Genomic DNA, 18,431 nt, shown 5'->3' with positions numbered 1-18,431 from the left:
GTATTACTTATTGTATATCTATGTATTATTAATATTATTTATAATTTAGACATAGTAAAGTCAGAATTTGGTATTAGTTTTTGAAAGTAAATTAAATGTAATAAATACTAGGTTTTTTCCTGGTTTTCCCTCGTGATTTACTATGGAATTTCTAACGCGAGAATTTTACTGTCATCGTTGCATTTGGTTGTCTTTTTAAAGACAGATCACATGCTATGATTTTTTTGTGACGGATATTCTTGAGTTGGGATTGATTTCATGTAATCGAATGAACTATCTTTTAGTAAAGTCGTCCCAGGAACGCAACTCATAAATTAGGCCATATCATTTTAAAGTCTTCTACTTTTAAAGTCTTCTACTTTAAAATGTATAATATACGTATATATACGTCTGAATTGCCAATATAAATGAGTCAGATTAAATAAATTATTACAAACTTTTTTTTACGTAGCAACAACAATTTTGTTAAATTTAGTAGTATTTTGTATTTTGCCAATGACACGCGATTTGGGCGTCGAAACGTTAATACAATTATTTTTTCAATTTAATTGTGGCTTATTTCCCATCTAAATAGTTAATCATAAACATGCCACAAGGAAATAGCTTCAGAACAACATTAAGTAGTTTATTGACATTGTATTTGCAATATATTTCCTAATTACTTTAAGCTTAGGATGCATGCATCAGTCAAAACTAGATATATGTAGGAGTTAAAATATTGTATTTTTTAGAAATTGAAATTTGGTTCCGTTTAATAAATAATTTTAAATTCGTTATTTTTTTCCAAATCAAATAAATATAATTGCATATAAGCATATTTACTTTCATATTTATCATAAATTGGTGCATATTTTCAATAAATATTAGTGCATAATATTGTGCATATATTTGTTGCAAATTCTAAAGCATATAATCCGAGCTTTAATGATAATGCTCATTCACATGTCACACGCGCAGTGGCAGACTGGCTTACCAAATACGGTTTTGATGTGTTACCTTGGCCAGCATATTCTCCTGACCTGAATCCCAACGACCATTTGCAGGACAGGCTTCAGCCAAGAATTACTTCACATATGGGTAACATAATACACGCCGTTTCGTTTTCGAGATCGTCCGAAAGAAGAATGGGCAAACGTAACTCAACAGGATATCGACAATCGCATTTTGTCTATGAACGACAGATGTAGAGCCGTAATAAATCAGGGTGGACCCTATACTCTGAATTATTTTTTTTTTCAAAAATTGGAAAAAAATCCTTTGTAAAAGGTATAAAATTTTATTTAAATCCCTTTAAGGGTTACATCACAGAACGTTTTCGAAATTACTAAAAATCAACATCAGCGTTATTTTTAAACAAGTTGGATGCCAGCTGAGCCACCAAAGAAATACTATGGTAAAAACTCTTTAAATGTTATGTAGTTGCAATAAAGGTGCATACTTGAATAAAACTCCATAGGATGAATATACAGGGTGATTGATTAGTAGGGTAAAGCTCAATAGCTCCGCTATAGTAATAGATAGCAATAAAAGTTAATAACAACAATTTTAGCCACCTTTGAGCTTCATATTACAAAATTAGTTAGAATGTTACAGGGTGTTCGATAACACAGTGGCAGACCAAAATTTTGATTTTTTAAATGGAACACCCTATATTTTATTTTAAATTCGACATCCTGTTACTTCTCCATCACTTCATCTTCTCCAACTTCTACATCATAAAAATATAAAGGTTTGTTATGTTATACAGGGTATTTACGAAGTTATAACCAATTTTATATGAAAATCGTAACAAGTTCAACTCCCTGTACAAATAAAAATAAGCAAAACAACAATGGTTTATTAATGCCATATTTTTTAACGTATTGTCAAAATTTTCAAGAATGGTCGACATTGCTAATTTTCTTTATATCAAATACAGGGTGAGTCAAAACGCAAGTACATTATTTTCTCAGTAATTTTAAATGGAACACCCTGTATTTTATATCACTATTGAAAAGTACCATTACCACCGTACTTTAATTTTTAGATAACATTCCCTGTCTAAATTTATTAGTTTTCGAGATATTTTCATTTTTCAATAGACCAGTAGCGTGGTTACCCAAATCACCAGAGTTTAATAAACTGGACTGATTTTTTTGGGGTTACGTTAATAATGAAGTTATAAAATACCTCCAACAACAAGTGATGAGATGAAAAATAAAATACAAAGTGTATTTTGATCTGTTAATTTACCAATGCTCCGTAGAGTAAGTAGCTCATTCAATGATCATTTTTAGGCGTACATAAATGTGTTAGGAGATAATTTTGAACACCTTATGTAATTAAATATTAAAAATATTTTATTAAAAGTAACTTCTAATTTGTTCAAACATGTTATTTTGCAAAATGTATTACTGATAAATTATGTTTCGTTCTTTATTTGTTACATTGTTACATTTACATACAAAAGTAATGTTTAATTGTTTTCACAAAATATTGTATTTTGTGTTTGTGTGTTTTTTGTAAAATTGATTACTAATTTTCTTTGTTTATTTGTTGCATTTACTTCAAAAGATAGTTTTTAATTGTTTCAAAAATGTTGCATGTAGTGGTTGTGTTTTAGTTTGTAAAATATATTACTAATAAATTATTTTTATTTCTTTATTTGCTACAGTGTTTCATTGATCACCGGATTGATAATCGGTAATCTTCGATTGTCAATTCAGTCATGGCTTACTTAAAATTTAGATAAATTTAAACACCTAAAATAATTTGCTCTGAAAAATTAAAATATCTCGAAAACTAATAAATTTTTGCATAGGGAATGTTATATAAAAATTAAAGTACGTTAATGTTACTTTTCAATAATGTACTTGCGTTTTGACTCACCCTGTATTTGGTATAAAGAAAATTAGCAATATCAATAATTCCTAAAAATTTTGACAATAAATAAAAAAATATGGCATTAATAAACCATTGCTGTTGTGCTTATTTTTATTTATAAAGGGAGTTGAACTTATTACGATTTTCATAAAAAATTGGTTATAACTTTGTAAATACCCTGTATAACATAAGGAACCTTTATATTTTTGTGATGGAGAAGTTAACAGGATTTCGAATATAAAATAAAATATAGGGTATTCCATTAAAAAAAACAAAAGTTAGGTCTGTCACTGTGTTATCGAACACCTTGTAACATTCTAACTAATTTTGTAATGTGAAGCTCAAAGGTGGCTAAAATTTTTGTTATTAACTCTTATTGCTATCTATTACTATAGCGGAGCTGTTGAGCTTTACCCTACTAATCAATCACCCTGTAGATAAAAAAGAATAATGCCCTCACAAACATAGTGGAAGCGGTTATCTATCGCGCGCGTGAATGGTAACACAGTGAATACGGGTAAAAGCGAGAAAAATCGTTCAAATTTGTCAGTTGCGTCTAAAAATTCTAGCAAAATGTCGTCTTCTGCTGACGATATGATTGCTTTTGATTCTGTTTTGACTAAATTGAAAAGAAAAAAAATGTTTACATTTTCTTAATCGCGAAAGAATAATTTATGGAGAATAGTCATCATCTATTTCAAAACTTAAAATAAGATAATGAAAGAAAGTGAAATATCGTTCTCCCTCGTGTCACAAATAGGGGTTTTTTTAAAAACGGTAGCAATCAATGCCTCCTAATTCATTGTACAAACATTAAACGTGCGCGACAAAAAGCGAAATAAACTAAATTCTAATTCTAATAAAAGCGATAAGGCGGGTTAAAGTGGTTTGCCCGCGCCAACCTGCTTTACTATGCACGAGTACATTTAAAAACGTGCATTCATTTTGATAACGTATAAAAATCCGCGCGGATTGACCGTAAGCGGAAACCGCTTCCACTGTGTTCGTGTACTTAAGCTACCGCGGCGGCACGTTACACTAAATAAACTAAATTCTCATTCGAGTAAAAGCGATAAAGCGGGTTAAAGCGGTTTGCCCGCGCCAACTTGTTTAAACATACGCGTACATTTAAAAACGTGCATTTTTAAGAGCGGGTCCGCGCGGATTAACCGTAAGCGGAAACCGCTTCCACTTTGTTCGTGTACTTAAGCTACCGTGGCGGCGCTTTTCACTATATAAACTAAATTCTCATTTAAGTAAAAGCGATAAGACGAGTTAAAGCAGTTTGCCCGCGCCAACCTGCTTTACCTGTGTATTCACATTTGTACATTTAAAAACGTGTATTCATTTTGAAAACGTATAAAAGCGGGTCCGCCCGGATTGACCGTAAGCGGAAACCGCTTCCACTATGTTCGTGTATGTAGTCGAATGGAGGCGCATAATTACCAATTAAAAAACAGCGGTCTATATTGAAATAAGCCCCGATTACTAGTTAAAATCTTGAAATTGAATGTAAAAACTTCAATCTAGGCACTTGGCAACCGGAAAACTAATAATTTACATAGTTTCAAGCCTCAAAAATACGTATTTTCGCATTTTTCACATTTGACATCGTTTAGAACTCGAAATCTATCAACTTTTGAGAAAAATAACAGAATATTATTTTTACTGACGACTCCAAAATTCAAAATAAAACCGGATGTGCAATATATCACTGGAATTCTGAATACAAAGAATCATGCCGATTGCATGATTGCATGATTGCATAATAAAGCTTCAATATTATATACTGCCGAATTATCAGCTATTACTTGCGTTAAAATAATTAGCCTCTGTTGGTATGGACAGTTATATCATTTTCACCGATTGTAGAAGCATTGTGGACAAACTCGCTTCTATTCAATCGACAAAAAGTCTAAACCACATTGAGATAGAAATTAAGAGTCTATGTATTATGATATTATTTCCTCGGGCAGTTCAATTATTATTTGTTGGGTTAGAGGACATTCTGAAATATTAGGAAATGAAGAAGTCGACAAATTAGCTAAATCTGCAGCTGTAACCAAACGAAACATAAACAACATACTTCTACCAGTAGCCGATATACCTGTATAATATCAGTAAAAACAATTGCAAACAAAATTGGCAACGTTTATACAGGGTGGTTCATCTTATTCGCCTCGGTCTCTGTACGGAAAACCACTTGATATTTTAAAAAAATTTCTTGACAGAAATATACACGGCCTTTAATACTACAATCTAAAAATTATGTGAATTATACAGGGTGCTCCAAGAAAGAGTGGTATATCAAAGTTATATTTTTTCTTATGGAATGCCCTATATCTGATGACATTATTGAATTAACCTTAAAAAATAAGCTATACTTTCATAAGGGTTCCCTATACCTAAATACAGGGTGTTTTGATTTATTTCGATTTTTATAAAAATGTAAGGCTATAGAAAAAAATAAATATTTACGAATCTAAGAAGCAGTAACAAATTATTTCTTGGATCTTAATAACAGACTATTTAGCATACTTGAACAGATGCTTATTGCAACAAAATTTCTTACAGGGTGGTCAAAATATGAGATTGTTCTATTAACAAATTCAAGCTGTAATAACTTACTTATTTTAAATGGAACACCCTGTATCTTACTAGTCTATCGCGTAGAAAATTTACTTAGCTTTCAATTTGTATTAGGGTTTCCTATACCTATTTTTTACAGGGTGGTCAAAATATTAGATTGTTCTATTAACAAATTCAAGCTGTAATAACTTACTTATTTTAAATGGAACACCCTGTATCTTACTAGTCTTTTGCGTATAAAATTTACTTAGCTTTCAATTCTTCTTAGGGTTTTCTATACCTATCTCCCTTCATTTTTTAAATATTTAAAGATTTCCTAATTTGTAAGCTTTAAAAATTAGAATTAAATACCTATGTCGTGGTTATGTACAACACATCATCAACACCGCCAATATACTTAAATATCTTCTTCAAGATAGTTTCATTAATAAAATTCACATTATTATCATTTAATCGCACAGAGTGTTCTTATTTTAAATGACATACTCGATATTCTATTCTTTATAATGGAAGATATTTAAAATCTCTACAATTCCATGTAAATATTCTCAATACACATGTTATTCTGTAAATATAAATTCCATGTTATTCTGTAAATACCCATTTTTACATATTTTTGTACAATAGGCTCGTTTTCGTCAAAGTAGCCATTGCATTTAATTGTTTGTAATTGCGATTCAAAGATTCAAACAAAAAGTGGTGTTCTTAAATTTACTTAATAACCGTTGGGTTAAGATATGGAAAATATTTATACGGAATGAAATATAATTTAAATATTTTCCAGAATACGGCATCTAATATAGGGCATGCAGTTTAATATAAACATATTATTCAATGTCACATGTAGGCCAAAATCAACTAAAATAATACAACACTCTGTGTGATTACATGATACCAATGAAAATTTTATTAATGACAGTCTCTTGTCTAAGTATATTTCCGGTGTTGGTGATGTGTTGTACATAAACACGACATAGGTACTTAATTCTAATTTTTAAAGCTTACAAATTAGGAAATCTTTAAATATTTAAAAAATGAAGGGAGATAGGTATAGGAAACCCTAATAAGAATTGAAAGCTAAGTAAATTTTCTACGCGATAGACTAGTAAGATACAGTGTGTTCCATTTAAAATAAGTAAGTTATTACAGCTTAAATTTGTTAATAGAACAATCTAATATTTTGACCACCCTGTAAAAAGATAGGTATAGGAAACCCTAATAAGAATTGAAAGCTAAGTAAATTTTCTGCGCGATAGACTAGTAAGATACAGGGTGTTCCATTTAAAATAAGTAAGTTATTACAGCTTGAATTTGTTAATAGAACAATCTAATATTTTGACCACCCTGTAAAAAGATAGGTATAGGAAACCCTAATACAAATTGAAAGCTAATTAAATTTTCTATGCGATAGACTAGTAAGATACAGGGTGTTCCATTTAAAATAAATAAGTTATTACAGCTTGAATTTGTTAATAGAACAATCTCATGTTTTGACCACCCTGTAAGAAATTTTGTTGCAATAAGCATCTGTTTAAGTATGCTAAATAGTCTATTATTAAGATCCAAGAAATAATTTGTTACTGCTTCTTAGATTCGTAGATATTTATTTTTCTCTAAAACCTTACATTTTTATAAAAATCGAAATAAATCAAAACACCCTGTATTTAGGTATAGGGAACCCTTATGAAAGTATAGCTTATTTTTTAAGGTCAATTTAATAATGTCATCAGATATAGGGCATTCTATAAGAAAAAATATAACTTTGATATACCACTCTTTTTTGGAACACCCTGTATAATTCACATTATTTTTAGGTTGTAGTATTAAAGGCCCTGTATATTTCTGTGAAGAAATTTTTTTAAAATATCAAGTGGTTTTACGTACAGAGACCGAGGCGAATAAGATGAAGCACCCTGTATAACCAAAGTACAACGGGAATAAATTTTAGAAATTGCCAATCACTAAATCCCAATGGAGATGGTTTAAACATGAGTCAAATAGGTGATTTATAAAAACAATAAACAGAATGAGACCAAATCACGCACTAATCCCTACCATTTCCAACTATCGAATGTGAAAAATCGGATTTTTCAGATTCGATACTTTACCCTCGCATTATACGTGATACATATTGTGGCAAATTCTAGTTATTGTAGCTTAATTAGGAGCCCGGGAAATATGCTGTTTAAACCATCGAATATGAACATTTTTTCATTTGGTTGACTGCAAACTGACGAAAATGGTTATACCTATTCGATATTTTGTTTTGTATAAAAATATAACTAATAGTATATTAAGTATGGAGAACGGTAAGGGTTTTATACCGATCGAAGACAATTGTTTGGAGGAGGAGCGGAGCGACGACTCCAATTATTGTCTGAGATCGGTTACCCTTAACGTTCGACATGCTTATAACGTTTTTTGCACGATTGATACCATTATAAATTATATAATTAAACATTTTCGTCATATTGACTAGTTTCATTCATTTTATCAAGATAGATACTTTGGTTGTTAGGTAGTAACTAGGGTGCATAACAACAATGGAGAATTGAGTTTTTATTTAGTTGTCAATAATTTTAAGTACAATTTTGATTATTATAAATTAAAATATGAGCGAAAGTGAATTTGAAGAAATTGAACGGGCTTGGGAAGAAGGGTGTTCCGCAATTATTCCCGAAAAATCCAAAATCCGTTATCAAAATACCTACCAAAGTTTTAAAAAATGGTGCGAAGGCAAGAATTTAAGAATCGAAGAAAAGACTCTATTGGCATATTTCGTTCAAAGACATATGCAGTTGAAAGCTCATGGAAGCCTCTGGGCAGAATATTCAATGATTAAATCCACCGTTTTTTCTTTATGATGGCATTGATATTTCCAAGTTTTCAACTTTGATCGCGTATTTGAAGAGAAAAAATGTTGGCTATAGGCCTAAGAAAGCGAGCATTTTTACACGGGAGCAATTTGAAAAATTTCTGATAGAAGCACCGGATGAAGAATTTCTAGTTCACAAGGTAATATAAGCTAGTTTAGGTAAAAGAAATACTCTAATGAAGATTTTTTCATAATTTGTAGGTCGCAATGATATTGGGAATATCTGGTGCCTGTAGAAGAGAAGAATTATATAATATTACTATGAATGACATCCAACAAACCGATGGTTTAATGATTGTAAAAGTACCCAATACAAAAACGAACATCCAGCGTACTTTTACAGTCGTTAATAAATCAGACGATAAAATTCCATATTTAGAAATTCTGCAAAAGAATATAAAACTTCGTCCATTACAAGTAAAATCAAATCATTTGTTCTTAAGATACGCCAAGGGAAAATGTTGTGCTCAAGTAATAGAGAAAGGGACAATCGGAGGCTGGCCTTCTCAAATTGCCAAATTCTTAAATTTGCCTAATCCCGAGAACTATACTGGCCATTCGTTCAGGAGGACATCAGCAACGCTTTTGGCTAATAAAGGTGTTGATGTCCTCGGATTAAAGCGTCATGGAGTTTGGCGTTCATCGACAGTGGCAGAAAGCTATGTAGAAGATTCTCTTCAAAATAAAATAGATTTTGCCGAAAAAATATTGTGCAATACTAGTAATACTACTAATGTATACGATTCTGCAGGAGTTTCTGTTAGAAGTGAAACTACAGCCCAAACAAGTGGGATTTCATTAAATAATTTAACAAATTGTACCATAAGTTTCAATATTAATAAATAATTCGTTAGTTTTCTTAATTCTTTCAAAAAATAAATTAAAATTAAGAGATTTTTTAACTCGACGGTAAGTGAATTACTTACCGTCGAGTTGGAGTACTTACCGTCGAGTTGGATTACTTACCGTCGAGTTGCTAGTAAATGTCACCTACTGACGTAAAATCTGTCACGGTAAACAGTCAAAAATTATCAATCGTGCAAACAGGTATATTTGTACAACGCTAAATGTCGAATGTGTCACATTCGTTAGTTTGTGTTGTAATTTATTCAACAGTTATTCAATTATAATCTGTAAACTGTCGAAAATGCTAGCCGAAGCAGTTCAAATTTGTTATCAATATAACAAGGATTATAAACATTACATACAAAAAATATAAAAAATTTTCCATTTGTCAATGCACTGATTTAGGAGTCTCTAAAAAAGAGTTATTTTGCTCTCCTGAAAAGTACCACTTTTCACATTCGATAGTTGGAAATGGCAGGGACGATATTATAAACACAGCATAGGTATCAGTGATAACCGATATTGCGCCTGTGGTAAAATTGGAGATCTACAGCACTTCATATTGGAGTGTGGACAGTACCTACAGACAAAATATTAAAATGTATGAAAAGTTAATTGATCTAAATTGTCCTTTAACTGTCAATTTAAATGAAATTATTTTTCCAAAAAATAAGCAGACGTTAAAATGTCTTTACGAATACGTAACGTCGTGTAAATTTAAATTTTAAATAGGCTTAGTTAATAAAATTAAAAATTGTAAATATATCACATAAAATTGAAAAATGTATCAATAAATATATTATAACACTGTAAATTTAGATTATAAGTAGGCTTAGATAATTAAATTAAAAATTGTTATTGTAATACCATAAAAAAAATAGTCTGACTAATTGGCTAAGCCAAAGCCACTATAAAATAAAAAAGGGAAAACTCTTTGCAAAATTAAATTATCAATAAGAAAAATGACATTTTTTATTATTAGTGTTGGAAACAGATGTTGAACCTCGCAAAATGGACACAAGTCCGGTTTTATTTTTTCTGGTATATCAAGGGGAGCTTATTATGAGACTAACTTTTTCTTAAAAAATTTCGCCTTAGAACCCGCCTTTTCATCTCTTTAAAGGGGGTAATTTGTGGTTTTTGCGAAACGTAGCCCTTCCCGTACGTTTTTCAAAAAAATTTACTTAATAGTAAAATGAATAGGACTATATTTCATACTATTTATTTCCCGACAGCATATGTCTATCACCCACCGTTTAGCGGAGGTGGCGCCCCAAAGTTGACAAATTTTTAAAAAAGATGTTTTTAAAAAAAAATATTTTTCCCTAACTGTAATGAAAATTAAGAAGAATCCCCCCGGCAATTAATCACAAATAAGTGGCAAATTTTTTGGTATAGGTTTAATTTAAAGGAAATCGCAAATTTTTTAATTACAGGGTGTTACATTTAAAAAAAAAAGAATGTGTGTGTACTTTGTACGCACGTAAGAAGATATTCTTCTATTATATAGGTAATTTAAACGAAGTAAATATACTTAACAGGTTATTTGTATTTTATTTAAAAATTAAACTAACTTCCTTATCTACCACTTTCAAAAATTTTTTATTAAAATAACGAAAAATAAAAAAAAAGTATGAATCGTCCAGGATTAGAACCCGCGACCTTCCGTGTGCTTCCGTTCTCTGTCCCACCGCTCTGTCAACTACGCCATCGAGCCACTTGAATTGACACGTAAGTTTCGGATATAATTACACAACACGGCGACAAACTGTAAAAATGTTATGCCTACATATTTTATTATTTTACTACAGGGAAACACAAATCCAAAAACACAAGAATTATAACAAATAATACATTTCCTAAAACCACTAATATATTCTTTTAATGACTTATTTGCACGGTTACAGATACATACATATCTATCTTGAAAGATTAGCAATGAACTACATACTGTCAGAACTACATACTGTCAGTGTGCGCAGGCGCGTGGTTCATGTACAATTTTACCCTCAATCGATTCGCCGCTAAAGAAGAATATCTTCAAAAACCACCAAAAAAAAAACTTTGAGCGATTATCCATGTACTGGTATTATTTACAAATTTGTATAATGCACCCCCATATTTCCACGGAACCACCGAAAAAAAAAAGGAGAATCAATAAAGAAAATAATCAAAAATTGATTTTGGGCCACCACTGTGGCTTTAGGGTACAAAGAAAATAAAATATGCGTAGGTCATAGTGTGTAGCAGACAGTGTGTTCTTTTATTTTCCATAAGTACGTTATCAATAAAATGAATAGGTGACGAAAAAAAAAACAAAAACTGGAGCCCGCCAAAGAATTTCTGAGGTTTACAGCGCCACTGTGCGGTAACGGTTGCTTATACGAAAAAAATGCATATGGCCTTATTTGTAAAGACAATACTGGTCTTTCATTCTCTATAAGTTTTATTTTAAAAAAATGCATAGTTAATGAGAAAATCGTAAAAACATGCTCTCCAAGGGATAGGAGTAGTTTCTGCAGTTTATTTTCAAGGATAGGGGTAGCTTCCGCACGGATCTTGCAATAATCATAATATATAATATTTATGAAAAACCCGATTCGTGTAGCATATGTACATATGGATCAAAAAGCAAAATATAATAATAATTTTTCAACCCCCCTTATTTTTTTTTTTTTGGCTTCAGGAGTTGCATCGAGAAATCGCTTTTGGTATCCATGAATGGGTAATAAGAGCGCGCACAAAATGATATATGAAGCATTTTAATAAAGGGCATGGTGTGTGGAGGATTCCAAGAAAATCACTTTCTTTATTAATTCTCCTTTTTTTGGGTGGTTCCGGCAAAAAAAGGGGGTGCACAATAGAAATTTGTAAATAGCATCAGTAGGTACATGGATAATCGCTGAAAGTTCTTTTACTCTAGAATAGGCGGTTCAGATGATATAAAAGGGGGCGTTTTAAAATGTAACATCCTATAATTAAAAAATTTTCAATTGTCCTTAAATTAAGCATATGGTTCTTTTCATGAGGATTTTTTAGTGCGTCACAAATGATAGAAAAAAAGGTAAGTCCGTGATAATATACATTTATAACATTTATTCTAACATGACATTTTAGTTAAATCTGACATTTGTCAAATTTAATTTGCAATTGGGCATAAAAACAAATCAATTATCTTTATTGCATTTATAAAATGCTATTTTCTTTGATTTTTATAGTCTTATAAATTGTACAGATTATATTCGTAGATATATTATATAATTAGTAAATATTTTTTTTTTCTATTATAGCGCCATCTATCGACAACTAGGACAATCACCGAACTAGAATAATTACCGACGTGCCTTTTTTTCTGTCATATACAATTTAATGCGTTAGAAAGAAATCGAAAAACTGTGACGCACTGAAAAATGCTCATGAGAAAAAGCATATATGCTTTTTCTTCTTGGGTGTATTTATAATATAAATATAAAAGGAATTACAGAAAGACGAAGACCAATTTTTAGTTACAAGGGTAGTTAGTTTTCACTGTTTTTTTTTCGTAGAGAAAAACAGGTACCGATTTTTTTTATCATAAGTTGCTCAATTTTTATGCTAGAAACTTTTTATTATTTTTTTTTTGACAGATCTTATTGTATGCTTGAAAAAATATCATGTAAGTTTTCCTGAAAAAATGCAAAGTTTTCCCGTTATTTGGCTTTGATTATTTCAAATTATGCATTTGACGAAAAAAGCTAACCTTTAACATGCCGTATCTCGGTTTGTATTGGTCGTAAAAATATTATAGAAAAACAGTTTCGTTTGTGTTGATAAAAGATACAATCTTGATCTCTACAGTTTTTTTGATTAAATGCATATTTTTCGAGTTATTCTCAAAAAACCCTCTAAAAAAGTCGATATTTCCGTCGAAAAACTGTTACTTTCAACCACGAATAACACGAAAAATATTAGTTTTACGAAGAAAATGCAAAAACATTTTTTTCTTAAAATTACTTTTTACATCGATTTACATGGTTAAAATGTAATAAAAAATTCCCACCCCCGAGATAGAGTGGCAACTACTTCCAAGGTTTTAGCGTACAGCAGCATGATATACAAAATGATCCTTGGACTATTTCCTACCTTCTGTGAAATTTTCAAGTAAATCCATGCTGGACGAAAAAATTGAGAGCCAAAATGCTTCATTTGCTTGACTATAACAAATCTCCAAAATTTTAATATATAACTGATTTTTTATAAGTTAGTCTAATATGTCTAATAATATTGATCTAATCTACCCTATATCTAACTATTGCCAAACTATACTTACATCATTTTCACCACATATTTCTGAATGATTACTAACTTTTCCGTCGTGGCACAGACATCTATAACCTGTTTCTGCTGGTACACATAAGTATGGACATTTGTGTCTAGTACAAACATTTTTTATTTTAAGCTGAAGCGATTCCTGTTCAATGACAAATTGACCACTGGCAAAAGTGTGTAATTTGTATCTGGGACTGCAGGATCTAGTAAAATATAACTTGGTTAAAAAAAATAGGTATAGAGTTAAGTATAGGTAGGTAATAATAAATTCTTACTACATACTACACTTCTTAATATACATTACATAAAATATTAAATAAAAAAACAAAGAACACAAAAATATGCCTTACTCAACAATTAATTATTATTTTTCCCTATTTGCAAGTGATATTGGAAAGCCTAATTGTTGGGGACCTTGTCCCGCTATTGATTACACAATGAACGTAATTAAACCAATATACTTTTCAATTTTTATTGTTGTAATATAACTAACTAATTTAATTACAACATAAACCAACAGAAAAGTCCAACGTCTGTGTGATGGAATAATTCGACCACTCTACGCAACGTTCAAAAACAAAATGACCCGATCTCGATGCTCGTTGTTTATTACGCGGTTCATTATTTACGCACTATTGTCGCTATTATTAAAGTTCACATTTTTAAGGACGATTCTTAACATATTCCCCCACCCTGAAATATTACATTTCCCAATTGGATATAAAAAATGAATATATAACAATGAGTACATAAAAATGAGGAGATTGGCTTAAATATTGTCAATTGGTAAGGGACATAACTTTGAAATTGATCGTTTATATTCGCCGTTTACAGTTTGAATACGCGCAACCCGCACTTTGTTCCAGGCCAACTGTTGGAAATTCCATAAAATTGGTTTGTTTGTGTAAATGGTTCGAAATCGTGTCCCTTTTTTCCCTTGTCGACGCCAGTGTTGTTCCTGGCGATCATGTTATCGAAATTCACATATGTCGCGAAGAAGAGGGCGAACCACTTGAAATCCAAAAATTCTTCCCCGAAGAAATGCATCCCGACCACTGAAATGTGAAGACGTGAAATAGCGTCGACTTCGTTGACGCGTTCTGATTGTAAGTACCTTGTATTTTGTTGTTACCTATATATTTCCTTTGTTTCGTTTTTTTGAAATATTTGCCAATCAAAGTAATTTGAATATGTGTATATTTAATGCGCCTATGTGAGGAAGCTCCATTTTCTCTATCAATAGAAGCTATCGAAGGCATAGTAAATTGTAGGTATTGTAACTATTGTTGATTGCTCGTTTTGATTTTATTATTGTTTTCGTTCAATACCTGCTAGTAACCATACATTTTTGATCCTTCTCACCGGGTGTGAACTATTTGTTAATATTATTTGATACACTATTTAAAATTTGAATGGTGGTTCGTTGTTTGATTCGTCGCAATTATAATATATTCGTTTATTATAATATATTACAATAGGTTTATAATATAGAGTTGATTAATTAATATATTAATCAATAATATATTTGTTTGATATCGTTGAATACTAGGGAAAATTTTATCGTTGGTCTTAGGACGCCGCGTCGTGTCGAAGCATATGTTAAACCGTGATTAATGAGTGGGCGTGCTAAATAGAACAAGAATTTAGTTCGGCTGAAGGGGCGATTCAAGTTTTGTATATTCAAAGTAGGTAGTTTTTGAGTTTGGGGTTTTAAGGATTTAATTATCGTTTCTCCGTTTTAAGAAAGAAAATATTAGGTTGCATTTATTCGGATCGTCGCGTCGTCGCAAAGGGCGTAGGTATTTTTTTGTTATACTTGGAGTTTGTGGGTTTATTTTATTGCATTTTTTATCGTCGCATTTATAGTACAGTTAATATTATTTTATTTTGGTCATTTCATTTCAGTTGGAAATTTTTTATATAAAAAGTTAGAATGGATAAATCCAGGAAATTAAAATTCCTTCGGCATACAGCGCTTAATGATATTCAGTCGATTTATGATTTAGGTAGGAGGGCAGTTTCTGGTCAGAGTTTACGATCGTTGTTTAAAATAAGATGTAGCGAATTAGACGTGATCAAGGAGGAATTTTTAAAGCAGCATACAAGTATTATTAATAATGTTTTGTCGGTACCGGATTCGGATACGGGGGACGAAGAACAAGTCCGAGAATTATTCTTGGACTTATTCTACAAAATAAAAGTTTTTAACGCGGAATTTTTCGGGTCACCATCTGAAAGTCCGGGTCCAGCGTCTTGTGCTTCTGGTGGAGCTCATCCATCCCACATTCGTCTCCCTCGTATTGATCTTCCTCGTTTTCAAGGAAATTTCATTAATTTTGCATCCTTTTTAGACCTTTACAATTCGATAGTGCATAACAATGCAGCCCTAGGAAACGTAGAAAAATTCAAATATTTGAAAGGTTGTTTAGACGGGACTCCGCTTAGTTTAATTCGCAATTTGCCCATAACTAACGATAATTACCAAGTGGCTTACGATTTAATTGTCAAACGGTACACAAATGTTCGTCGTTGTGCGACCGCCCATTGGGACGCGATAATGGGCGTTCAAAAAATCTCCGCGGTTAACTAGAAAAATCTAGCTAAATTGGTAGACACCTTTTTAGAAAATTTAGCCGAATTGAAAAATTTAGGCCTTCCCACTGAGCATTGGGATTTCATTATGTTCAATTTGCTTTTGTCCAAATTAGATTAACAACTTTGTTAATGGATGCTTAGAGCTTAATAGAGTTGGATGCAGAGGCGTAGCTACCGCCGTATCAATTATACGGGCCCCCGATATTCAGGGGCCCCAACGCGGCATGTCGAAACAAAATTCCATTCAAAAAATTAAACAAAATGTTCTGCTATTATTTTACTATTAAAACGCTTTGAAACAGTGTACATTTGTTGGGATATCAACATTTTCGTGTAATGGATTCTTTATTATAAACTATATTTATCTACTGTACAGGTACCTATCTATTTTGTGTTTCTCGCCGTTCTATAACAACAGAGGTTTTTTGTTTTCAAGCTACTTCTTATTGTCTATTCACCGTTGGCTGTGTGAGACATTGTATAATAGTATAATGTTTAATTGGAAATTGCAATAAGTTGTAATCGCTTTACCTTTGATAATTTGAAACATTAAAACACTGTGTATTGTTTGTGTATATTTTCGTGTAATCTGTTCTTTATCTATAAATTGTATTTAGGTATATCTATTTGCCGGTCGCTCGCCGTTAAAGAATAAAGCTTCTTTGTTTACGCTCCTTTTCAATGTCTTATTCATCCTTGGATTGAAAAAACTGAATATGTTTTAAAACAATGAGTCTCAATTCAAATCTGTTTTTCGACTTTGGATTATTAGAGTTTATTAGATTTATTATTATTATCTTATTTGAGTGTTATACGCTGAACTTATTAGTTCCTAAGGTTGTATTATGCAATTTGCAATTTATTTAAATTTTGCAATATACAGGGTGTTTCATTAATAATTGGAAATAATTTAGCTGTAGATTCATGGGCTCAAAATATGTATAAGATTAACCCAAATCACCTAGTCTGAAAATGCTTCTTACAGAAGCTAGATCTCTTTGAAAAAGGCGTCTTGTAATTAATTTTTTTAAATACCTTCAGAACGCTTATATTTAGAGAAACCAAAACTGGTACGTCTATTTATCTTCCTTTTTTATCTTTAAATTTTAAACCTTTTTGACACTGGATTATTAAATGGTGAGGCATTCTAGTAATAAAAGGTACTCTTGCTTTAAGTCGGTAGGATACACCGTTTTCTAGAAATGTCGATTTGAAAATTTTGTGTTTTTTTAATGTGAGAAAAATTTTCAAAAAAAAACTATGAAAACAAAAAATTAAAACTGGTACGTTTATTCCAGAGATGAATTATTTTCATCAATTGCGAATTTCTAGTACCGGACATATGTGTCTGTTTTGAGTAGGTCCACGGTTATTTTATCGCATTATTTTTTGTGTCTTTAATTTTGAAACATTTTTGACACTAGATTATTAAATTATGAGGTATATTGAAATTTTTAAAATTTTGATCAAATTCAAAAAACGAAAAAATTTTAAATTGATTTTTCTAGAAAACGGTGTATCCTTCCGATTTAAAGTAAGACTAACTTTTAGTAGAAGAATACCATACAATTTAATAATCCACTGACCTACCCAAAGAGGACGTATATGACCGGTACTAGAAATTCGCAATTTATGAAATAGATTTATCCCTGGAAGATAAATAGCCGTACCAGTTTTCTTCTTCTTCTTCTTCATGTGCCTTGTCCTTTGCTGACGTTGGCTATCACCATAGCAATTTTAATTGTGTTTGCGGCATTTCTGAATAACTCGATCGATGTTAGTCCAAACCATTGGCGTAAGTTTTGAAGCCATGAGTGTCTTCTTCTTCCGGTCCGCGTTTGCTTTCTATTTTACCCTATATTATCAAGTGAAGTTGTAATATATAATATCATATTATGATATTTATCATGTCTCATAATATGACCGAGGTATTCAAGTTTCCGTTTCTTAATTGTTTAACAGTTTTAGTTTTTCTAAATAGATGTGTTCTAGAGGTATTTCAAAAAAACTAATTAAAAAGCACCATCTTCAAAGAGCTCCAGCTCCCTTAGGAAGCCTTCCCAGGAATCTACAGTTAAAATGTTTCCAATTATTAATGAAACACCCTGTATTGTTTTGTTTTATTTCATTATCTTTTATTTTGTAATAATATTGACGATTTGTGTAATTTCAGTAAACTGTATTTGTTGTTGTTTTTTTCCTACTCTTTGTATTTACCTACGCTTTGTCCATAAAATTGTAAAATTTTCAGCGACAATAAATTATATTTCTATTCTATTCTATACACACGTTTTTATTGCTTTTGTTGAATATTTTTTTAGCACTATCCCATATCAGTCGTGGAAAAGGGCCCCCC

At 31.2% G+C, this 18,431-nt stretch overlaps 1 protein-coding gene across 1 annotated transcript in view; it reads right to left on the bottom strand.

Moving 5' to 3' along the window:
• Positions 1-18,431, bottom strand: part of LOC126890264 (putative vitellogenin receptor) — a 244,250-nt gene that overhangs the window by 25,469 nt on the left and 200,350 nt on the right. The window contains exon 19 of the mRNA XM_050659122.1: positions 13,482-13,683. Coding sequence (XP_050515079.1) covers positions 13,482-13,683 — 202 coding nt within the window. The remainder of the gene's footprint in view (positions 1-13,481; positions 13,684-18,431) is intronic.

This window comes from Diabrotica virgifera, chromosome 8, assembly GCF_917563875.1.
Source record: "Diabrotica virgifera virgifera chromosome 8, PGI_DIABVI_V3a".
NCBI classification, from domain to species: Eukaryota; Metazoa; Arthropoda; class Insecta; order Coleoptera; family Chrysomelidae; genus Diabrotica; species Diabrotica virgifera.
This window is presented reverse-complemented; position numbering and strand designations above follow the sequence as displayed.